This window comes from Calypte anna, chromosome 20 (genome assembly GCF_003957555.1).
Source record: "Calypte anna isolate BGI_N300 chromosome 20, bCalAnn1_v1.p, whole genome shotgun sequence".
Taxonomy (NCBI): domain Eukaryota; kingdom Metazoa; phylum Chordata; class Aves; order Apodiformes; family Trochilidae; genus Calypte; species Calypte anna.
In genome coordinates, this window is record NC_044265.1 from 11500338 (window position 1) to 11524552 (window position 24215).

The window sequence follows — 24215 nt, forward strand, 5'->3', positions numbered from 1 at the left end:
AGGAGAGAGACCATCCTAACTAACAAGCCAGTTTTTCTTATATCCTTTTTTGAAATATTGGCCTCTGAAGGGTCTTTATTTCCCTGATGTCTGTACCAAGGCTGGTTTTCAGAGGAAAGAACAGCTCGTTTCTGATTGAATGCTCCCTCTAACCCAGAGGTGGGTGATCTGTAATCCAAATGAGCATCTGCCAGTTCTGGGTGAAGGACCAGCTCTGCTGAGCCCCTCCTGTCATCTCCCAGGGTGTGTGCAGGGGCTTGTGAGACTTTTGGTGAATATGAGCAGCCAGTTACTTGAGTTGCTTTTCCCAAGGACTCCCAGGACACACATCTACTGTATCCACCAGCATTTGGTTTCCAAACCCAAGAAAAATCTCTCTTAGCCCTTTTCTTCAGGACAGCCCAACTCCAAGGTTTCACAGGATCAGTGGGGTGTTTTTGGGGTCCTGTCTTCGTGAGCTATGCAGAGGATATTTGTTTTTTTCTTCACAGATGACATTGTTGAGTTAGGAAAAAAAAGATACCCAAAAAGCTAAGCCTACAGATCTCTGATAAGCACTCTGCAGAGAGCTGATCCAGCTGCTAGAGTCTTCCATCCACCTCTCAGTCTCTCTCTCAGCAGTCTTTGATGTCACAGAGTTTTTACAAACAAAAGAGAAGGCAGCAGGAGCATCTCCAGTAAGACACAGCTCAGTTTGGCCAATGTTACATCTCCAGTTATCCTCACTAACCCCAGACATGTTCACAAAGCCAGATTTGAAACTGGTTCTCTGGTCATTTAGCAGAGAAAGGGCAGGAGACTCACAGCAGTGATACTCAAAAGCAATGAAAACATCCCAAAGAGTCTAGCTCCATGAAATGTAATTCTTCCCTTTGGCAGGGTCTTGTACAGCTCTGTGTTGCTTTTCTGCTCACATGGATTGACACAGCTCAAGTTTCACTTTGAGTTTCAGCTTCAAACAGCCCATTTCTGGAAAGGGATATTCACTAAAAGTTCTCCCATCTGTGTATCTAACTACAAAGATGTGTATAAAACTATCAGAAGGTCTGAGTTAACTGTGAGATAAGCTCAGGGTTTTTTGCTTATTTCAGTAATTTATAATTTAGGTAGTAAGGGTCTATCTCAAACTGTACAAAATATAGAGGTAGAAATCCAAAGCAATGAGTATGGTATTTCCCAAACTGCTGTTTGTTAGTGATGAGCAGAAAACAGGAATTTCCATGGCTTCAGAGCAAGGCCTGTTTTAGGAAGGGCAGCATGAAGAGAAGGAGAGAGCAGGAATCCATCCTCTAATTCAGGCATATGAGTGCAGTGGTCATTGCAGACCCCATTTCTCCTCGACCGCAGAGACCTCAGGCTATGTTCTCTCCTAGCAGCAGTAAGTTGGCATGTAAGTGGCACTTAGTGCGTAAAAAAAAAACCCTTTAAAACGAGAGAAATAAAAAATTGAATAATTGTAGAGGTCAAAAACCAACTACTCAATTAGCATTTTGTTTGTCAACAAAACCAGTTATCTAAAGGTCCTTTGAATCATGGGTCAGGAGTCCCGAAAACCCTTATTTCAAGCAATATTAAGGATATGTCAGTGAAAAGACTGCCATGTATTTATTTCCTTTCTCTGTAGATACTCTAAGCTGTCAGATCCTGCAAACTGGCTGAACATTAATGCCACAAATGGTCAGATCACTACTGCTGCTGTCCTTGATCGAGAGTCAGACTACATTAAGAATAATGTCTACGAGGCCACATTCTTGGCGGCTGACAACGGTGAGCCCAGGCTTCACATTGTTCATGCTTCAATAAGACTCTAATGTGGTGCATTAAGAGAAATGATGCCCTGACAGAGTTGTCAGTATAAGTTATCTTTTTCCCAGGTTTTTATGGTCAAAAATGTGAAAGTGGGACGGGAAATTGTTGGAGTAAATTAAATGTGCAGAGTATACAGAGAATGTTATTAAGGGAAAGGGAGGGCAAATGGAAAATCGATTTGGGGAGTTCAGTGTAGCAGTGTAGCCTGAACTTAAAAAAAAAAATAAAATATCAAAGGGATATGCTCTCCAAGGGCTTCTGAACACTCTGGTCCTGGTAATCGTCCCAAAGGCTCTAATCAGAGCATTCAGGAAGCCTTCCACCAGGAAACCAGAAATAATTATAGGGGTTGGCAGGAGAGTAATAAAAATAAGCCAATGTATTGAAGTGCTGTGGCTTTCCTGAAAGGTGTCTGTCTGTCTGTCTGTCTGTCTGTCATCAGAGCTAATATCTCTCTGTTTGCTACCATTTCTGGAATGTCCAACCATCCATCATCAGAGAGTCTGGGTGTTGGTGTGCTTCATTATCAAAATTGCTGTGGCCACTACACATCTTTTCATGGAGAAGTCCTGTTAAGGCTTGCTCTTCTCTACTCATTAAAGATCACACAGTGCTTTTGGTTAAATTAGACCCATGAATCTCAGAGCTGGCCTCACACAAGGGGAAGCAGTCCACTGCTTCTGCCCTGGTTTTCTCTTTTGAATTCTGATTAGGAGGAGCTGATGTCTTTTTTGCTAACCATACCTAAACATGGCCATGGGGTTATTTCAGTCATTTATTCCTCCAATTGGAACAGACTCCATGGAGGGCTCAGTAGCTTTCCTGGGCAAGGAGAGGGCTTTCCTTCAGCTGAGCACTCACATAAAACCAGAGAAATACTTCAGCTACAAAATTAGATCCAGGCTTGGCTGTAAGCACCTGAGTGCTCATACTCTGTAGGTGCTTTCAGTACAGTGTGTTAGTTCATCCCTCAGGCTGAAGGCTCTGTGTCCATCATGAGCAGATACAATGATGCTTGCAAGACTAATGAAAACTTGGGTTTCAGGCTTCACTTCATTCATTACATCCTGGGTCACAGGGGCAAGGCAAACTCGTGGAACAGCTTCATGCTAAGCAAATTTTGCCCCTTCTTTGTGCCACCAGTGGTAGGACTGGTGTGGTCAAACATCTCCATCCTAAGCATCTTCTCTGTGAAGGCAGCCAGAGTGGTGAAATCTGAAATAGTCTCAAGGAGATCTAAAGAGTCATAGAATCATAGAATCGACTGGGTTGGAAGGGACCTCAGACGATTCTATGATAGGCATTCATCTGCAAGAGCCACAAGGCAAAACAGGTCAAATGAGTTGGGCAAGGGTATTCACAAAAGCAGTGGTAGAGCCTGAACACATCAAACTAATCCTCACCATCTGACCTTGCAAATCCCAGGCACTTAGTACAGCTTGATTTGGAGTTAACCTCTTGGCTTGGCTTTGGTGCTGATACTGCAGTGCATCAGCACCTCCACATCCATCATTCAGCAGCTCAGAAAGTGAGGACCTAGATAAATCTCTTTATTCTGAAAAATTAATCTATCACCGGTATATTGCAGCCATTAAAATGCATGTAAGGCAACACCTTATTTAAAATTCTGTCTCGAGTTCTTAGGATAACAGCTGAAGTTTCATCTAGGCTAATAGACTCTTTCTACATTGTGGAATGTGCAGGAGAAGCAGGCTTTCTCTGAAGCACTGTAATAGTCTGCAAATCTAGAAACTGGCTAGTGAGTGCTGCAGTAAATGCTGACCAACAGATTACACTACTTATTATTTTTTCCCCCTCCTCTTCCTCTTGCTCGCTATTTTTCTAATGGTTTTTCCTCTTCAAAACAGCCATTACCAAAATTTGCACTAGCAGCTTGGCATCACCTTCTTGTATTTTTAGAGTTTGACTGAGGACATTGCTGCAGGCTACAAATCTGCAGAACTCAACATCCATGTTCTGCAGGAGCAAAAAACATCAGCATCAGGAGGCTGGGGAAAGTTTTAATAACACCTCTCAAAGCAAGGGACCATGAAAGAGCGGGATGTCCCTAACAGCATCTGAAGAGGGAGGATGAAAATCCTGGTTTATTAAAACTGGAGGACAGAGAGGGGACTGGGGCACAGCGTTGTCATTCCCATTGCTTCTCCGGCAATGGTTGTGGGTCCATGTTTGGCTCTGCCTCTCCCATTTAGGTATCCCCCCTGCTAGTGGCACTGGCACCCTGCAGATCTACCTCATCGACATCAACGATAACGCTCCTGAGCTCCTGCCAAAGGAGGCACAGATCTGTGAGAAGCCAAACCTGAATGTCATCAACATCACAGCCGCCGATGCTGACATCGATCCAAACGTTGGGCCCTTTGTCTTCGAGCTGCCAAGTGTGCCATCTGCAGTGAGGAAGAACTGGACCATAACACGACTGAATGGTAAATGGGGCAGGCAATCCTGAGGACATTTGGGCTCTGATTCACTAATGAGGCCACGTGTGGTTTCAAACTTCCAAACTTTCCTACTTTTCTATCCGATTTTTATTTTTTTAAAGCGCATTATAGCTGACGTTATAGACAAGATAGTTAATCAGGAATGATTTGTATCAGACCTGCAGCATAACTCTAAAAGCCTTGGCACTTGGCTTTTTTTAATGCAGTTCATAATTATGAACAGTTATCAGTAGTGAACAGAGTATAAATCATCCATAATGGCCAAGGGGAAAAAAGCTATTATCAGTCTTCCTTATGTTCCAGTGTAATTGTCATAAGCCACAATCAAGATCAATGTTCATTTCTCTGACCATAATTGCATAAAGGCAGCCTTTTAATTTACCATGGAACTAGGAGGGCTAGGTAAGTGTGAAGATTACCAGTATGTGAGATTTTTAGTTTGCAGCATGCAACCACAAGTGGCCCTAATTGCTCCTCTTATTGGTAGTTTAAGCAGAGGATGGAATCATGAAGCCACGGGTTGGTTTTAGCTTCAAGGCTGGTCCCTTTCTCTGAGGTCTGGCAGCCCCTGTCAGGCTGGGAGCAATGGCTCACGTCCTCACAGCTCAGAGCTCACTCCTGCAGCTCTTGTGTTGGAGTGGCAGGGAACACAGGAAGGATCATCTGGCTGAGCATTGTCATCAATGGGCAACAGGCTACCCAAAAATCCTGAGGTGGGATGGTGGTTGACTAAAGAGCCTGCACAGTGACCAAGGACAGCCCAGACCCAGGGCCCATCATCCATGCTTTAGTATTTGCATTTCGTGCCATTTAAAATTGCATGCAGACAGCGTGCATTGAATGGATTTGCAAAGAGCATCAAGGTAGGTCAGTGCAGCAGTGAAAACACACAATATTTTGCAAATCACAGGCTGATTGTCAACCCAACCATTAGGGCAGAAGCCTGCAGCTGTGGGGCTGTTAAGCCCTTCTTCAGGACTCAGAAGGCCTCTCTGGCAGAGGCAGACTGGGTGACTGCAAGGCTCTATCAGGACCGTCTGACATCCGTCTGTCTATCTTGGTCTCTCTAGGAGATTATGCCCAGCTCAGTTTACGAATCATGTACCTGGAAGCAGGCATGTATGATGTGCCCATCATCGTGACAGACTCTGGAAACCCCCCCTTGTACAACACCTCTGTCATCAAAGTGAAGGTGTGCCCGTGCGACGAGAACGGCGACTGCACCACCATCGGGGCGGTGGCTGCGGCAGGACTGGGCACTGGGGCCATCATTGCCATCCTGATCTGCATCATCATTTTGCTAAGTAAGTACCAGAGGGGATGACACTGCTGGGAGCCCTCGTGTATCCCATCCTGTGCCCTGTAAGCTCATTTCTACGCGTGAGGTTTTGCAAGAGCCACGCAAGCTCTGCTCAAGGGACAGAGCTGTGGGCTGAGGGGTGTGGATCACACAGCTGCCTTCAAAACTCCTTCACTGCAGCATCAGCAAAAGGAGCCAGAGCATTGGGTTTTCCTTTCTAAGGCTTCCAGAAGCTTTACAAACATCATTACACTTGACAATGTCTTGTAAGTCATAAGTGTGGTATGATTCCTGACATTTTGCAGGAAAAAAGTTGAAAGACTCGTCCAAAAATCCTCCCATAGCTCTCAGGTCCCTGGATGGTGTGAATATACTGGTTTCCAGTACCAGATGTACTGGTTATGAGGGTCTGGGCAATCCCTGGCAGAGCCAGTGCATAGCTGTAGTTTCCTTTTTGTTCAAAGGAAGAACAATAGTTATTCCCATTGCTTGGTAAAGTGACAAGAGACTGGAGAATTGTGGTGGATTGTGTGTGCTTTTAGAGGAGGGATCCCCAGTTTGTAAGGAGTGCCAGTGGGCTGGGGGTGCATGGCAGAGAAGGGCTGTACATCCCATTGCTTGAGGTAAAACCATCCCTTTTGCTTTTAGTCCTGGGCTTCCATGAGCATTACCAATAACCATGTGTGCACAGGCTTAAAAATAAAAATTATATCATTACAACTTCAGGCAGGAATTGGCACAGTAGGAATAGATAAAAACGAGCACTGAAATGAACAATGAGGTAAATATTCATCAAGAAACATAGGATGAAACCATGGGACTCCCATTAAAGCTAATGGGAGTTACAGTGCTAAATCACATTTAATATTTACTCCCAATGTGTTTAAACAGAGAGCAGGCAGAGCAGCGTATGCTGCAAATGTCACCTAATGTGGCTGTGATATGGTACATTAAGTGACTGGGTCATCTCTGGGCAAACATCCACCCTCCTGGGCCAGCAATGGGAATATATTGGTGTATAATTGATTTACCCTATGGGCCTGAAAAGCAAGCAGGAAAAACTTGGGTGTTTGTGGCTGTGCAGTCCCCGCTCCTCATCCAGCCCAGCGGAGCCAGAGGCAGCATCCCAGTGCCTAACCACCATGCCCAGTTTCTGTCCTTCATGGGCTTTGGAGCCCCAGTAACAAAATGGTTTGGGCTGCTCCCTTGAGTGAGGGCGTTTGTTGTCAATGCTCTGCAGCTGCACACCCAGAAGAAGACTTGTCCTGATGTTGGTCAATCCCACCACATCCAGCAGGCTGGGGTGTGCAGACCTTCTGCTGCCAGAGGGCCAAAAGTTTGCACTGGAAACCACAGAGGTGACAAAACACAGGACTTCTTTTTGCTACTCTCCTATAAATCCAGTGCTAAAATATGATTTAAACAGCTGAAAATCCCATTGACTGAGATTAACTTCAGCTGAAGGACATTTGATTTAAGAGATTCCTCTTTTCATTTTCAGATACATTATCCCATTTTAAATTATGGTTTTTATTACAAAAGCTTATTTTTACATTCATTGTAATTCTAATTGACTTTTTTTTTATCTCCGAGAGCTGCAAAGCACTGTATCAGTCATAAAAAATGTAATTTGGAATGAGCAGTTTCCCAGTTACATCTTTCCAGTGTTTTGCCTCCTTTCTATCTGTTTTATATCACGACCTTTGAACAATAGCCTGGAAGAAGGCATATGCAGGGGGTTTTGTGCTATTTATCCATTTTAGAGTCAGCAGGTCAAAGTCTGATGGTTTTAAAAGGAAGCAGCAGCAAGAGGACAGATCTGAGGTTGCTCAGGTGAAGGAAGTTTCTGCCTTTACCTTCACTCAAAGGTTTTTTTCTTCTTTCTGATACCTGATGTATTAGCTGCACGGATAACACATTTAGAAGAGCAATGCAATAAAAGATTGTGAAGGGTGAAGACAATAGATTTCAAGGAAAACTACATGCAGAGTGAAAATGGGTCTAACAGCAGTAATAGCACTTCCCATTCTGCAGAGTGAATAAAAGAAAGGAGAGTGCACTATATCCGCTATTGACACTTTGAAGGTCTTTTTTTTTTTTTTTCCTGAGGTAGCTGTAAAGGCATTAATGGCACAGTTTTTTCCACAAGTGCATGAAAAAGTAGCATTTAAAAAAAAAAAAAAAAAAAAGAAAAATGGGGGGGATAGAAGATAAGCTCTGGTATCCATTATAATATTGTCTTTGTGGACTAGGCAGGTATCTTGTTGTGAGAGACTTGAAAAGGAACAACGAGAAAAGGACTTCAATAGTCTGCTAAATGGTTGAGGTTTTATATTGCAGATAAGAGTTATATTTTCTTTCCTTTCCTTTTTTCTCTCTTGAATAGATCTAGGATAAGCATTAAAGAAATGCTGAACTATCTGAAAACAATTCTGTTAGCTGGCAGGCAGGGATGGCAGCCAATTGACATACAATGGCAGTAATTAGGTGTCCGGTCCTCTTCTGCTCACTTCACTGAATTCCTGTTGGGTATAAACACTTTAGTGCTGGATAGAAAAATTCAGATCTTCCTACACACCTCTCCATCCATGTCCCCAGCTTCTGGTCTGTTCCCCTCGGTGAAGCATACTGTGATCTGTGAAAGAGGAAGAGGGAAGGAAAACTCTGGAAAGTCTGAGATGGTGGGAAAGAGTGGGTGATCCTTCTCCTTATGCAGCTGAATAACATAAAGAGTTTGGGACTTTATGTTCTGCCTGGGTTCACTTGTGTTGGCTGCATTGGCTTGGCATGGTTGAGAGCTGACCTAAGTGAAGTCAACCTGGCCCATGGATTCCCACCTCCACTCTCTGTCCACCTCTTCCTTCTCCTGCAGATTGCAGCCATCACATCATCTTGCATGGAGAACAGAGGCAAAGCAGACATGGGGAGGTATAACTGCATCAGCTGCCCAGGCTTAATTTCATTTTTGATGGCATTATGTTCAGCTACTGGGTATGAGAATGCAAACTAATGTATTAATAGGTTCTTGAAGAAGACAAGGCCTGGTTGCCTTATCTTAGTGGAGACTTAAGTTCCCAGCATGACTTCCATGCAGTAAATCACAGGGACATGGGTGGCCCTTGGAAGGATGAGATTGGGGAACAGAGAGCCAGTGTTCCCTTTGGGTGACGTTATTTAGATGGGAGAAAATTTTTCAGGATTCGTGATGAACTGTTTATATCTCTCTGCTACATAGCCAGGGCTTTGGATGTGAATGCTAAAGCCTGAGGAGGTTGGTTCTCTGCTACCAGATTTGCTCTCTCTTGTTCTGCAAAGCAAACTCTGCTCTCTGAAATGATTTCAGATGACCTTAGATCTGCTTTGCAAGTCAATGGCCAAATGCATACACTACTGTCTTGCCTAATGTCATCTTGGAAGCCTAGAAAACGTCCCTCACTCACCAAGAGTGTGAGGGAGCCCAAATCAAATTACAGGACCCAGTGTTACCCAGTCTCCCCAAACCTGTCTTGATTTTGCAGCTGCAGACAAGAGCAAAGTGGCTGCCATGGCCAGGGCTTGTGACCTGAATGGGCATCACTGTGTCACAGTGAGGAAACAGCCTCTCCCAGCCAGGTGCTGGCCAGCTGTACCTGTTTGCTTCTCAGTACCTCTGTAGATCTCCACCTTTATTTTATGCCCCTGACTAAAATAAAGGTGGAAATCTAATCCTGAAAATTCAGGATTTAGATCAAATATTTTCAGAGAGCGGCAGGTCTCACGCTTTCTCTTTGCTTTTCCTTTGATTGTGTGTTTTATTTCTGATAAACATCAACTCAGTCAGCGCTGGTGATGGATCTTAAAGAAATGTTTGTAGTGAAGGCCTGTCACAGTATTTACAGCTCTCACTGATCTCTTCTTTGTAAACTAGAGCATGCAATAGGGTGAAATTTTATTCCTTTTGCTAGTAGCCTGTGAGTTTCTCCATAGTGGCAGAGGGCAGGTGAGGTGTTGGGACACGGCACTGAGCTCTGTCACTCACAGCCTGTCCTCCCACTGGGTGAGGTCCCAGCTCATCTGGTTTCTTCCCCATTACAGCCATGGTTCTGCTGTTTGTGGTGTGGATGAAACGCCGGGAGAAGGAACGCCACACCAAGCAGCTCCTGATCGACCCCGAGGACGACGTCAGGGACAATATTCTGAAGTATGATGAAGAGGGAGGTGGAGAGGAAGATCAGGTGAGGTTCAGCTGTGCAATCTGTACCTAGAGCTTCTGTGGGCTGTCCCTTCATTTACTTAATTTTCTCTAATGTGTCTTTAATTGATTTTAATTTCTGGGTGTCATTTGTGAGAAAAGTCTGAATACTTTGGGGGGATTTTCTTTTTCGCTATAAAGTACTCAGTGGCAAAGCTCTGCTTGCTGATACAGCCCAAAGCCACAGCCTGCCTGAACGTGTCAGCTTTGCTATGGTGTCTTCTTGTAGACACCCACATTGATGGTGCATGAAAACTTCCCTGTCTGGCACTCCTGGGATGTGCAGTCCCTTTGCTATGGTTGTATTTCCTCAGCTGAAACAGCAAAGTTTCATCTCTCCTGTTTAAGCCACTGGTTTTTATCACTACCTAACACAAGAGCCCCTGACACTCTCCACGATGATGTCCACACAAATTATGTGACTCTGAATCCTATATTCTGGCTTGCTTAAATGGACTGCATGATTCATGGGGCTGAGTGGAGTCTGGTGTGCCCATGGATGGGGTCAGGAGTCCTGAAGTCAATGGCTGGGGCTGGAATTTGTGGATGAAACCACAGCAGCTCATCCTGCCATGGAGGTCCCAGTAGCATCCCAAGGCAAGTGGGTGAGCCTGGCAAGAGCCACTCCAAGGAGCTGAGGCAGGGACTTTGCCCAGAACTTGAAAAGTTCTTATTCAACAGAAAAATCCTTGCAATTAGCATTTCTTTTTTTCCTTGTCACTGACAAGTTATTTATAAATATTGCTCCTGGAGATTCAATCATCCTCGTCTGAGCATAAGAATAGGTTTAGCAGTAGAACAAAGTAATGTTAGAAGCATTCAAACTAGCTGAAGTATCTCGTTTCAGGCAACTACACTGTAGGCTTAAATATTTTAGAAAGGATTCGTTAAAAATAACAGCAAAGGAAGAGCAGCAAAACACCATTACCGACATGAATACATTTTTAATGAAATATTACCTGGTTCTCATTCCGTGATAGAAACTAATTCTGCTGGGATTTTTCACAAGCAGAAAGAACATAATTGCTTTGAAAGGCCTACATGCATAAATGCAATGCACATTTCAATGTTGTTATTTCTGTACAAGTGTAATTGGAATAATATGTCTGCCAACACTGTGTCCTTACATTATATTATGTATTTCATAAAAAAAGTTATACACATACCTGCTCGTGCACAAAGCAAAGCCAAGTTTTAATCCTGAAGGTTTAGACATGATGCAAAATATTCAGAAAGTGTTTCAATATTTGATTGAACTTGTGGTTTGAGATACACTCTGAAGAGGTCAATTGTATGAGCTAGTCAGAGGTCAGGTTTATCTGGAATTCAGGCAGTTAGAGGTGCTACACACCTGGGGAGAAGGTTTGCCAGTGAACTTCAACTGAAGGAGGATTAGACCCCTCAAATTGTTTGTATGTTGGAAGAGCAGATGATCTGAATTTAAAGCTCTTGGTTTTACCCTGTGCCTTTCCATTTGCCACAGGATTATGATTTAAGCCAGCTCCAGCAGCCAGAGACCATGGATCATGTACTGAACAAGACACCTGGAGTCCGAAGGGTGGATGAAAGACCCATTGGTGCTGAACCACAGTATCCTATAAGACCAGTAATCCCACATCCAGGGGATATTGGTGACTTTATCAATGAGGTATGTTCTGTGTCCTATGGCATATCTCAAAAGATTGATCAGCCAGCTCCAGTGTTTTTCTGGATGCAAGGGAGGAGTCTGATCAAAGCCAGGGGAACAATAGGCATGAGCAAAGGATGCAGGACTACTAAAGGCACTGAGCCTGTAAAAAGCCAAAATGCAAGCAAAAAGCCTAACATTTCTGACTCTTGGATATCACAAACACCATGCATTTCAGCATTTGGGCAGGATGTGATCCTGCTCTCTTGGTTTACTATGAACATTGCAGTTGCTGTCCATAAAAACATTGTCTGGGCATGGCCAAAGGAGTGTGTCCCAGTGGGGAGGCAGCTGCATGGGCAGCTTAAAGCCAAAGGCACCATTTGGGCTTCTGGACTTGTAATTATTTCATGGGTCTGTGTCTTCCCCTACTAAGTTCTGTTTGGTCTAAAACCTCAAAGAGTTTGCAGAACAGAGAGATTCATCCTCAGATCAGAGAGGGTTTCTTTATGTTATGTTAGATTACTGCTCCTGTATTTACCTGTACAAATATCTCTTCTTTTAGTATTTCGTCTCTTATTATTAGTTTTGAGTGACTGAGTGGTTACAAACCAATCAATGCATTATTTCCTCCGAGACAAAACACACCATCCATTTCCTAAGTCAGAAAAATAAATGCTATAGCAATTTAATTCTGTTGTTACATCCATTTCCTGCTGTGCTTTTTCTCATGCTTGTGATTAAAATCCCTTCTGCCTTTCTTCCTGCACACATTTCCACCCATCCCTGCACATGAAGACTCAACCCACACTCCAGCTGCTGGTCACTGCACTCAAACCTGCTCCAGCTTTGGGGTTTCTGAAGGTGTGAATGCAGAACATTTTGTTTTCTTGCAGGTCTGTTCCACTAGGCTCTTCCTGACACTGGGCTGCAGGAAAGTAATTATTTTTCTTCATATCCCTGCTGCCCACTGCCCACAGGAATAGGACCAGCAATGCTTCCTGAGCCTCTGCCCAGGATTTCACACTCCAAACTGCAGAATTTTGTTAGGAATGGCAGGAGGGGTTTTTTATTTGTTTTCCTAAAGGAGTCAAAATCATCTAAATCAAAATAATGTCTGTTGGTAGGAGAGGAATGGTGCTGTTCTTTCATTGTCCTGGCTGGCAATCTTAACAGGACACCCTGAAGGGACTCAGCTTTCTAGAATTGAGAGCTTCCAAAATCCAGACCTGGACCCTTGGAAATAACACCTCTTTCTTTTTACAGAAACTCCAAGACTTAATAGATTTTCTTCTGGCTACACCCAGGCACAGAGAAGCCCTATAGCCTTCATTTTTACAGGAAAAAAGTGTGACTTCAGATAAATTGGAAATGCTGCCCAGCTGTAGCTTTACCCCAGCCTTCACTGAGAAGGACTGAATGCAGTCGGTGGGGACTGAGCTTCCATCTGCAGAGGGTGCATGGCCAGGGGCTCCCCAACAGCTGGGGACCCTTGGAAATAACACCTCTTTTTTTTTTACAGAAACTCCAAGACTTAATAGATTTTTCTTCTGGCTACACCCAGGCACAGAGAAGCCCTATACCCTTCATTTTCCCCCCATCCTCTTTTACATTCTCACCATCCTGCCGTGGGGTCCCCAAACACCCCAACCTTTACCTCCCTTAGCACCATCACCCCAAAACCCCACGGTGGGTGTTAACCCCTGTGTTTGTCCCCCCTTCCCAGGGCCTGCGTGCAGCAGATAACGACCCCACAGCCCCCCCCTATGATTCTCTCCTGGTCTTTGACTACGAGGGCAGCGGCTCCACCGCCGGCTCCGTCAGTTCCCTCAATTCCTCCAGCTCCGGAGACCAGGACTACGATTACCTGAACGACTGGGGACCCAGGTTCAAGAAACTGGCGGACATGTATGGGGGAGGAGAGGAAGATTAAACTGACCTCAAGTTATTTAAAATTGGAAAAGGAGGAGGAAAAAAAAAAAAAAAAACCACAAAAAAACCAAGTTTTAAAAAAAAAAGAAAAACACAACACAAACCCACAGACGACAACATTAACAAAAAGAGCCGATGCAGAAGCAAGAACTGTACAGATGTGGCAGCTTTTTTAATTAATATCCCCTGCTGACTGTGTTGTTATTTTTAGTGGTGATATAGAAGGTCTCTTTCTTTTTGTTTTTCTTTTGGTTTTTTCCTTTCCAATTTTTTTTTTTTTTTCTAGAACATTGAGCTGTCTCGCATGAACACTTGTGTCTGCTGCAGGTTTTTTTGTTGTTGTTTTGGTCTGGTTTTTTTAATGTCAGCTGGGATATTGCTCATTTATCTGCTTTATGACTAAAGAGAGTGAAAGGCACTCTGTCTTAACTTGAATTTCTTAGAACAGAAGCACTGTTTTTAAAATATATATATATATATATTTGAAAGTGCCTTTTGGTGCATGTATCAGATTCCCTTCAATCTCAGGAGTGATGAAAACAAACATAAAACCATCCTGGGCAGCACTCCCTGTGACCCTAAGCCAGTTCTATCTGGGAAGGAGTTAACAAAAAAAAAAAAGGAACTGTGGAAATTGTTTCTTTTTTTGCCTTTTTTTTTTTTTTTTTTTAATTTTAAGGGGGTGACTCAATCTTGGGTGGAAGAAGACGGGGGTTGGGAGGGGTGGGGGGAAGGTGTTTTGAGTCAGAATCTTAACAGCCATCTTTAAGCCTCAGCAGGTGGTGAACAAGTCATCATGTTGTATATAATTCAGTGTTATCAGATGCAAAATACAGACTGGGGGCTCTGTGGTCACCTGGTCACACTCAATGTAGCTGCACAGAACTATAGCATCGACAAAGCCTTTGGTTATTGCTGAGATCTCCCCACAGCCCTTGCCTGAACCCTACAAAGTAAATGGTGAAATGACCAAAGGCCCATTTGTTTGTTTTTATGCTATCGGCGTGGTTTGGCTCCCACAACCTCTCGAGTGCTGCCAGGCCAGGCTGGGGGAGGTGGTGATGTCCCCAGCTCCAAGGGGACCTGCTGGCATGGGAGCCAAGGCTGTGTCCCCCACATCAGGCAGGGTTTGTGTCACGGCTCCACTCGAGGCCGGGGCAGTGCTAAGGGCAGGAAGAGCTTATCAGCACTTTTGCCATCCGTAAGTATGAAGTTAGTCTAGTTCAATATTAATGCCTTGGAGCATTAGTAGCCAAAGCTCAACAACATCATGTAACTCAGCTAATGTGTGTCCTTTCTCTTTGATGGGTAGGCGCTGCTATCTGTAGTATATGGTATATTTTTATTTTCTTTTTTTTTTTTTTTGGAGAAGAAGTGCAACGAGGGCCTATTAAGTATCTTGTGGTTAATATGCTCAAGCATTGCCAAGTAAGCAAGAGGTTTTGCAGCATCCAGGCGTGATTCAACATCAGTATTAGAAACGGTAGCATACTACCTAGTTTATATGTAGGGTCAGTTTAACCAATAACAAATAGTTATTAGCTTTTTTTATTACATTTTTCCTTTACTGATTTGGACTAGTGGGTTTATGTCTAATGTTTGTAAAATGATTTAGACTGCATGGATGTGTAATATAAACCACATTTAATGGATTATGAGCCACTTAATTAATGTGCTATGAAATCTTGGATTACCTGTGTTTTATATTCTGCAGACGATTTTGCAGTGGGTTCGCTGAAACTTGTAAAAGTGCTTAGATATATTTTCATTTAAATCCAAGAACGTGCACAGTATTGGAAGGTGATTATCCAGGGGATAATCATGCTTTTTTGATATCTTGATTAATTCTCAAGTTGAATGCTAAGAATTAAGGGGGGGAGGGCAAGGGGAGTGAGCGCATGCACGGGAGAGAGCGGGAGAGTGAGAGGGTGAGAGCGTGCGGTGGTGAGTGGGCACCATTTCAGAGGGTATATACTAGGCTGCAAGATCGTCTCTATAGATTTTTGAAATGCTCCTAGTGCATTTTATATTTCATTGTATCATATTTTCTATAAAATGCAATTTCTGTAAATTAACGAGCATTTGAAATGTGTCTTGTATGAAGTGGAATGTGGTAAAAGTCTGCCCGAGGGAACTCCGGCGTTACTGGTGTGTTATTAACTACCAAGGGTGAGATCTTTCTTTTTGCCTTGGTGGGTCAGTTTGTCCTTTCACAGCTTGGAGAGTGAATATGCTCTCACCCAATTTTCTTGAGGAAACCAGGAGGTAGTGGCTCAGACCTCAGGAGTGGGACGGCTCCGATGGCAGCAGCAAGACGAGGATGTTGCTCCATGGGCACAGGCACGTCCCTCAGCCAGGATGAAGCATGGTGCCTGGCAAGCTGCTGGCACCTGACACCTTTCCAAATTCCTGCTCTCTAGCTGAGAACTCAGTTGTCTTTTGTGACCACTATGAAGGTCTTGGTTTGCTCCTGCCATGTACTATCCACCTCCCTTGGTCCCTCCAGCAAACCTCGCAGCCCCTGTCCCCAGTCACCCGGGCTGCAATGTCCCATGGCCTCTGCTCCTTACCAATGGGCAGATTTCTTACTCCTTTCCTTTTTCCTTCAGAAAGGCCACGGGCTGAAGTATTTACCAACCGGGCTTTGCACCTCCACAGAAGCTGCCCAGCAGAAGTAGTGAATAATAAAAATGCATTTAGTATTTCTTGCTGATGACTGACCCGTCAGTGTTTTGTGTCCATCACTGTCACCTCATTACTGACCCAGAAGGACAGAGCTCCAGAGCCAGGGAGATGCTGGTGGTTCTCCATCTCCTGTGGCTCCTGGGATGCTCGTGTGGATTCCCCCATGCCAGCTGGCAGGGTCTCCATGCTGTGCCACCACCCTGACACCGCTTACCCCAGGGCAGGAGGTAAATCCCTGCTCCAGAGCTCTTGGTGCTTGTTGTCTGCTGTGGTTTTGGCTGCCTGGTGGATCCTGGGGAAGGCAGAAGTGTGGGATGGCTGCAGGGGTCTGGAGGTTGGAGGGGCTGGTGGGCAGCACTCATCTCCTGCTGTCACCTGGAGGTGGGATAGGTGGGAAAAAAAGCTGCTTCCTACCTGGCTGTGATGGAGATGCTGTCAGACTTCAGCTTGTCTAAACATTTCAGGCTTTTAAGAACATTTATGCAACCTAAGGCAAAACAAACTGTTTGAGTGATTAAAAATAAACCAACCTGTTTCCGTTGGAGACTTTTTTTTTTTAAATCAATGGATGTATTTGTTTTTCTGCAAGCATTTGCAGTCCAGCCACTCCAGCCCCACGAGCCTACAAACCAAACCAACTATTTTATTGTCTTTTGACCTGGGTCTGCTCAGTCTCCTTCTGCAAGACCTGCTCCTTCTGTTTCCTCCTCTTCCCCACACCTTTTACCACTGAACTTTAGAGTCCCACCTGTAGCAGCAGCACCAGGCCCCTTTCCTCATGGTGGGACCTGCAGAAGGTAAGCAAGGAGCACATCAAGTAGTGAAAATAGATTATTTCCCAAACCTTTTTTCTTCTTCGTATTACTTATGGTTTGTGACCCAGCTGAGAAAGCTTACATTAATCCAAGGGGTCCTGCTGACAGGGTGACAGTGCCATTGCACTTTCCCCCAGCTCTGACCCCTTTGGAGGTGACACAGCATTGCAGTTTGCAGCTGGAGGTCATGGTGGCTCAGAAGGAACCAAGGCAGGGAAACAGCAGCTTTGGCTGAAGGTGCAGTTGCTGTTTTGTTTTTTTTCTTACATGTCACAGAAGTGGTTGATGTATTGAGACCAGAAGCTCTGGTCTATGACTAACCTATAGTGAAGAACTAAAGGTTAATTAAAGAAGTGGTGCCCACACAGTCAAGCCACCACTCTTTACGTGCCATGAGGTGCTGGAGAAGGAGCTTCTTCCAAGCTTTTAGGAGAGGAGCCCATCCCCAGAACACCCTTGTCACATCCTGTGGCCCCCAGACCCACAGCACTGCCAAGAACTCACTGCAGCTCTCCATGTAGTCTGAGAGATGGGGACAATGATCTCCCAGGGCTTTAGGGCATCTGGACACCTCCTGTGGCCTCCCTACCTCCAAGGCATGAATATTGCAGGCCAGGGACCACGCAGGTCTCATGTCACTGCTGTACCCACAGAGCAGCCTCAGTGCAGCCCTGCCCACTTTATTTATTATGCAGCCTGTAAATAAGGAAAAGCATCACCCACAGAGAGGCTCTGTAAGGCAAGGAGGCCATTCAGCAGGTAATTAATGACAATAAATAGGCCAGTCCCTCCTAGGTGCTAGTGAGAGCATTTCTCCTGGTTTGACATTTTTCTTTTCCATCTTTTTTTCCCTTCCTTTCGTTGGACCAGGTGATGCCATTGCTGGTTGCAAGGTGGTGGGGGAAAGTTTGCTCCTCTGCAGCTGAGATCCTCTGAGCCTCTTTCAGTGGGGTTTTTTTTTTTTTGGGTCCCAATTCAGCCTCCAGGAGGAGGTGGGAGTTAGGAGATGGCTGGATCGCCTGCAACTGCTTCAGAGAGGGCAAAGGTTTGGGCATTGGGAAATGGAAATGGTCAGTGCAGGGTCTGTACAACATAATATGCCAAGATTGCAGCTTCGTTTAGTCTCAAAAACATATTAAAGGTAAAATATGGGACTTTTATTTGTGATGTCTTTTGGAGCTCTTCATTGTTAGTGTGACAAAAAATATGTTGGGGGTGGGTGGGAGGAAATGCCATCTAACTCTGAATGCGTGTGTTTAAAACAGCAGCTAGACAAGGTGGGTGTCTCCCACACAAAGTTAACTCAGTTTCATGGGGAAAATAAAAGTTCTCTCCAGTACACACCAACCCTACACCCAACAGCTCACACGATGTGTACATAATGTAGTTAGTGCTTGAAGCTACAAATCGAATAGGGGAAAAAAAAAAATTACAGCAACATATAGATGTATAATTGGAGCACTTTCCTCTTTCTTTTTTTCGTTTTGTTTTTGATTTTCATTCTGATTTTGCATGTTTCCTTTTGATGATGGAGAAGCTGTGTAGCAGCCCGCATGACTGTGGTTGTTCTCAAGGAAGACTTCTGCTGTTCTGCTGTGTTCACGCTGAAGCTCAAAAGCAGTTTGCGTCCTTTAACTCAGCTCAAAAACCTTTTTTTGTAACCGTCAACAGCACAAATATTTTGTATCGTTGTTTGTACCATTTTTGTACCAAAAAAAAAAAAAAAAACCAAAAGAGGGAGAAAAAAAAAATAAGGAAAGAAAGTAAATGTTTTCAATGTGTTTTTAGTGCCACTGCAATCTTGGTTTCCAAACTGAGTAACAGCTTTGCTGATTTATTGTGTATCAAAGCTGAACTGGTGCACTGACGCCTGGCTCCAGTGTAATAAAAAATAAAGTCCCCCTTTTGAATAGTCTCACTTGCCTCTTTTTTTTTCAGTTGTTAGGGGTTTTTTTTCCTTTTCTTTCCCCACATGCAGCCCTCAGCTCATTCACCACTTACCCTTGCAGAGAGCCAGTGAGTGGTTGCTGGTGTGAGTGAAAAGCAGGCAGACATCAGGGGGGGTCTGAGATCCAGAATGGGGATGCTGGGAATCTGCATGCATTAAAGTAAGAAGCAGGGTTCCTTCTCAACCTATGAGGCCATGGGGCAGGATGCTCCACAGCCTGATGTGTTTGTGCTGCAATAAATTGTTGGTTTGACTCCAGTGGCAATTTCTTTCCTGCAATACAAGGTCTTTGTGCTTTAGCACAACCCAGGCACTCTCAGGGCTCTTTACTCACAAGCATGCTGGTAACACCGTGGTGGTTGCATCAGGACATCCAGCCCTTTCTCCGTGCCCATGACCTGCAGAACACAGAAGAGCAGCCAGCCCTTCAACTGCTGGGCAACAGGAATGGTTCCAAGTGTCTGGGCAAGGACAGAGCACCCTGGACCAGCTGATGCCCAGCAGAGGAGGCCTGAGCTCGCTGCTACCAGCTGTATTTCTCTACTTTCTCCACACATACAGGAGCAAAGCCGCAGATGCAGATGTTGTGCACGTAGCAAAGAGCACCCACAAACTCCTGCCTGTTGGTGTTCCCAAGTACCGCAGCACTTCTCCTCATGCACCTCCTTTAAGGGCCTCAGCTTCTTGCTTTCCTTTACCCATTCTGCCCTTGGGGGTTCCCCACAAGCCCTGAGCAAGGACACCCCTGGTGCAGGCTGAGCAGCTCTGCAATTAGCAGTGAGCAATCAGCACGGGCAGTGACTGCTCCCAGCACCCCGGGTTTGCAGGATCTGAGTGGATAGAGAGGTTTTCATTCCCTTCACCCCAACATCAACCCACATAGGCCACGAGCTGGCAAGGTCTCTGCAGGGCCTGGGAGGGATGGGCAGGGCCAGCAAAGTCACGGAGCTGCTCCAGCCCAACCTGGGGAAAGCGGCGCTGCCTGGGTTTTAATGAATGTGAAGATGAATGTAAATCCTGTCCGTGGCAATTTACTTCCCCCCCGAGTCAGCTAAGAATATTTTATTGCTGGTTTATCTAATTCTCAAGCTGCTCTGTTTCTTAGAATTATCTTTAACTACTGAATAATGCAAGAGTGTTGCATCACAAATATTAGTTTCTGCTATCCGTGGAAGTCTGGGTTCTCATCGTGGTGTTATTAGGCTCTTAGCTGCCTGCAGAAAGTCTTGTTCCTCAAAAGATTTAGCTGTGTGCTTAACTTTGACCATTTGAAAAGTTTTATTAAGCTGATGCAACCAGCTGGCCACCCTTAAATCCAGGGACTTTTGTATCAAAATGTAAAATTAATAACAGTTATTATTGTAGGCTCTTGCAGTGGAGTGTTTTGTTTTTTTTTTTCTCTCCCAAGTCAAAAACAGATGCCAGAACTTGCAATATAATTTGGTTCAGATCAGACCAAAGCACACAAGGATTATTATTTTTCAATAAATCAAATCTTTGGTTTCTAGACTAAAACCTTTGTATTACCAAGACGATTTCTTTCTGATAAATAGAGGGCAGTCGTTTAACCAAGCCCTGACTTAAGGGACACATTAAGCAGTTTTAGGAGACAAAAAGAACCCCAGAACTCTATATGCAATATCACATGACTGTCAAATAAGCCCCTGGGTTAGAAGATTAAATGCTTTTATTAGCCACTGGCCCAAACTTTCTCTTGGCCTCAAAAAATTTAAAACAAAACAAAAAAAAGAATACAAAGTCTTTTTTTTTTTCTTCCCAAATTCTTCCCATGTATAAAGAAAAATTTGCTCATCTGTAACTAATGACCTTGTGTGGGAGCTGAAGCACTTTGACCTTCACCATGGCAAATCCTCCTTTCCCACAGTGGCCTGAGACTGAGCTTTGGCTTCTCACCCTGGATCCTGGTGGGTGTCATTGGGTTTGGCTTCTAAGGAATTATTATTAATAACAATATTACTGTTAATATTAGGCAAATCTGTTGCAAAGACCCAGTGCCAAGCTGTGTTGCTCAGTGACTCCTCTCCCTTTCCTAAGCAGGGTGGGAAGTGCTGCAAAGGCCCAAGGATGTGTTTGGGACAGAGAGGGGACACTGGCCAGATGGACACCTGTGGGCACCTCCTGCCCTTGAAAAAAAAAACCCATCACACCTTCCAGCCACAGCAGCACCACACCACGGGCATGCATTAGCCAGGACAGAGCCTTCACAAGAGACAGAGCTAATGAGACATGAAAGAGGGATATTGAGTGCTCCCAGCTTGAAGCCCCTGAGCCTGGGAGCTGGGATTCCCCAGCCAGCACAGGATGGAGCAGCTCTGAGCAGTCACACCAGGACCTTTGCAGGTCCATGGTTTCCCAGCAGCAACTGCTTTCTCCTGATAGAGCTGTAGGATTTACCTCCCCCCTCCTCTTGCCATGATTAATGTACAGCTTCCCCACACTCATCTCAGCACCACAGCACAATCCATCTCCCCTGCTCCTTGCCTCCTGCTCCCCCTCCCCACCTTCTTTATATAATGAGAAAATATTTTTTTTCTTTTTTTTTTTTCTTTTTTTTTGCTGCAATGCTTTCCTGTGAGCAGTGGGGGGGCTGGAAGTAAGGGCAGAGTCTCCCTGCCATAGGCACACAAGGACCAGGTCCCAACCCAGCACACCTCCAGCTCGGTCACCAGTGCCTCATCTAATGGACAGGGCTGGAAAATAAAAGTTCAATGCAGCTTCCTGACTGCTCCTGGCTTCTTCGTGAAAGGCCGTGGCTTGCTGGCAGCTTTGCCCTCCCTGCTGTCTCCCACCATCCAGCCTCCTCCTAATGGAGGGATGGCTCCATCTCCACCTTTCAGCCTCCTCCTCAGGATGGGGGTTTTTTAACCCAAGTGACCTCAAACCTTTCCTGAAACACCTGCAGGCTCTGGTGAGCTATGCCAGGGTTGGGAAGGAAAAAACCTCTGTTCAAGTAAGTCCTTGGTTTTGCTTTAATTAGAGAGCTGTTTGCTTCAGGAAGGATTGATCCCACCTGCAGCAAAAGGGAAACTCACTCCTGCTATCTGGGGATGCACACCTGGGGCTTGACAATGTAGAATGCTCCTGGTATAGTTTTCCTCAGTAAGCTATGGATTTCCCTGGAGCCAGCTTGTCATTTACACCTTTCAAAATCCATCTTTAAATATGGTAATAAAAATATGGAAGAATCCTTACCTAATCCTTGCTCAGCAGCTGCTAACCTGAGCTGGGCAGCCAGGAGTGATGCTCAGGCTGTGGGGGTGAGCTGGGAAGGATGGAGAGCTGAGCTTCCCATGTCTGACCAACTTAACTTGGTTTGGAGAATTAGCCCAACCCCTTCAATTTATACTTATCCTGGCTCTGTTTCAGCTTCCAAACACTTGCAAATGTTTGCAAATATAAATCAAGGGGTTAACACACCCCAGAATAGCAGTTTTCCTCTGAGAGATTAAAGTCTCTCCCTCTATCTTTGCTAGAAGCTGCCAGAAGTGGATTGTCAAAAAATCCCTGGGAGGCTGCAGAAGGAATGAGGCAGAGACAGGGTCTCTGTCAATATTTCCATTCCTAATAAACAAGATTTATAATATCTAAGGCTGCATGGAAGCTTTATCACTGAGCACATAATGGCTGCACCATTAACCTGTGCTATCTATAGCTAAACTCATTACTTTATGAAGTACTTTGAGTTACCTTGGAATACAAAAGGTGCCATAACTAATCCTGCTCCATGAAAACCACATTGATTGGAACCTAACTGGCAGGTAACAGGAGGAGTACTTGTAGCCCTCTGCATAAAAAGCATTTTGTGGACTCTCTGCTTCATGGCACCAGGGGTTCAGCAGCCCATCCCCAGCCTGCATGGCACAGACAGAGCAGGGATGAGGCTCTTGCAATATCTCACATGGCTTTGCCCAGGCAGGTGTAGGGAGTGGGATAAAAACCAGTGCCAGATGGCAACACCAACATCTTGTGCTGGTAAAATGTTGCTGGCAGTGCTGGTATTGGCTTTGGTCAAAGGAAACACTTTGCTGGTAGCTTAAAGCTGTGAATTATGTTTTCTATGTTGCAGACCCCTTGGTTTGCAGCCCCAGCTTTCCAGAGCAGGCACTGCCTTGCAGATGCCCAGAATGAAGCTGCTAATCTGAGCTGCTACTCTGCTGATCCCCCAGACACTGCAGCCCAGTTATCAGTAAGTAAAAATTAAACAAACAGGTATATACATTTATGTGAAAACTTGGTGGCCTGTGCCTTCCAGCTGCTCCCCAGCTGAGTTCCTGGGTACCCAGCACACAGCTTCCCAACATTTATCATCATGAATCTCTTTTCACATTGCACCTCAAGAAGCAGCACGTACTCTGCTTTAATATAGAGCTATTGATCCTGAGAGCCTAAAACAATAACCAGCATATAACCAGAATTCTCTCTTTTCCAGGAACTGCAGGAGAGCTGCTCTTAGCCTTTTGCAGGGGCAGAGAGAAATTTAGCACCCTGTGAAAATGAGGGCACAGGAATCCAATCCCACAGGCAGCTTGGGGGAAAAAAAATAAATAAAAGCAAAGTATGTCAAGGCAGCAATACCTTGCATGCTGGATAAAATATTTACCTTTGAGTACATTACCAGCGTGGTTTCTTTCGACATTACATCTGTGCCCTTGTAAAAGACACAGAGTTGAGAGTGAACCCCCCACCCCAAAGCAACCAAACACGGCAGCAGAGCAGCCTCTGCCCGGGCTCGGGGGACACAGGACAAAAGTGACACGAAATCTGCATTATCTCTATCTCCCCTGGAGGGGGTGGCCAGGGCTGGCAGGGAGAGATGCCACCACTGCTGCATGTCACACATTGTCACAGACACGGAAACCTGGCTGGGACATGCTCCTAAGTACATCAGAGCAGGAAAAGATGCTGGTACAGGAGTCTACTGCTATTATAGTGCTTCTGATCAAAAGCATTTTATCCTCTTCCCTGCCTTAACACCAAGAAACGTGCAAATAGGGAGCAAGGTTTCACCGCAGATGTTCAGCCCTCTGCAAACAGGCAGCACCTCACTCTCAGGCCTTATAATAAATAGAAGAGGAGCAATCTTTCCCTTGCTCAAAATGGTTTGCTAAATATTTCACCGAGAACTTTTTTGCTGCCATTTGTCCTGCTTCAGCGAGCTGCTTGTCACTCCTGTTTGTTCTCATGTTCTGCAGCCACAGGAGGGCTATGGTGGCACAGGAGGGGGGGACCCTGCTCCACTTGCCATCTTGCAGAGAACACACCACCTCAGGACAGCAAATTCTTTGCACACAAAGAAGAAAAAAAATCCACCACCCCAGTATGCCATAGGAAAGGAAAAAAAAAAAAATCAAAAAAAGCATTTCTTATTGTACTTAGCAAAGAAAG

The 24215-nt window shown here is 44.9% G+C and overlaps 1 protein-coding gene across 1 annotated transcript in view; it reads left to right on the forward strand.

The window, feature by feature from the left end:
* Nucleotides 1–13436, forward strand: part of CDH4 (cadherin 4) — a 407807-nt gene extending 394371 nt beyond the window's left edge. Inside the window, exons 11-16 of the mRNA XM_030463155.1 lie at nucleotides 1625–1767; nucleotides 4023–4256; nucleotides 5342–5575; nucleotides 9646–9785; nucleotides 11286–11450; nucleotides 13156–13436. Of these exons, the coding sequence (XP_030319015.1) occupies nucleotides 1625–1767; nucleotides 4023–4256; nucleotides 5342–5575; nucleotides 9646–9785; nucleotides 11286–11450; nucleotides 13156–13362 (1123 nt within the window). The 3' untranslated portion in view covers nucleotides 13363–13436. The remainder of the gene's footprint in view (nucleotides 1–1624; nucleotides 1768–4022; nucleotides 4257–5341; nucleotides 5576–9645; nucleotides 9786–11285; nucleotides 11451–13155) is intronic.
* The last annotated feature ends 10779 nt before the right edge of the window (nucleotides 13437–24215 follow it).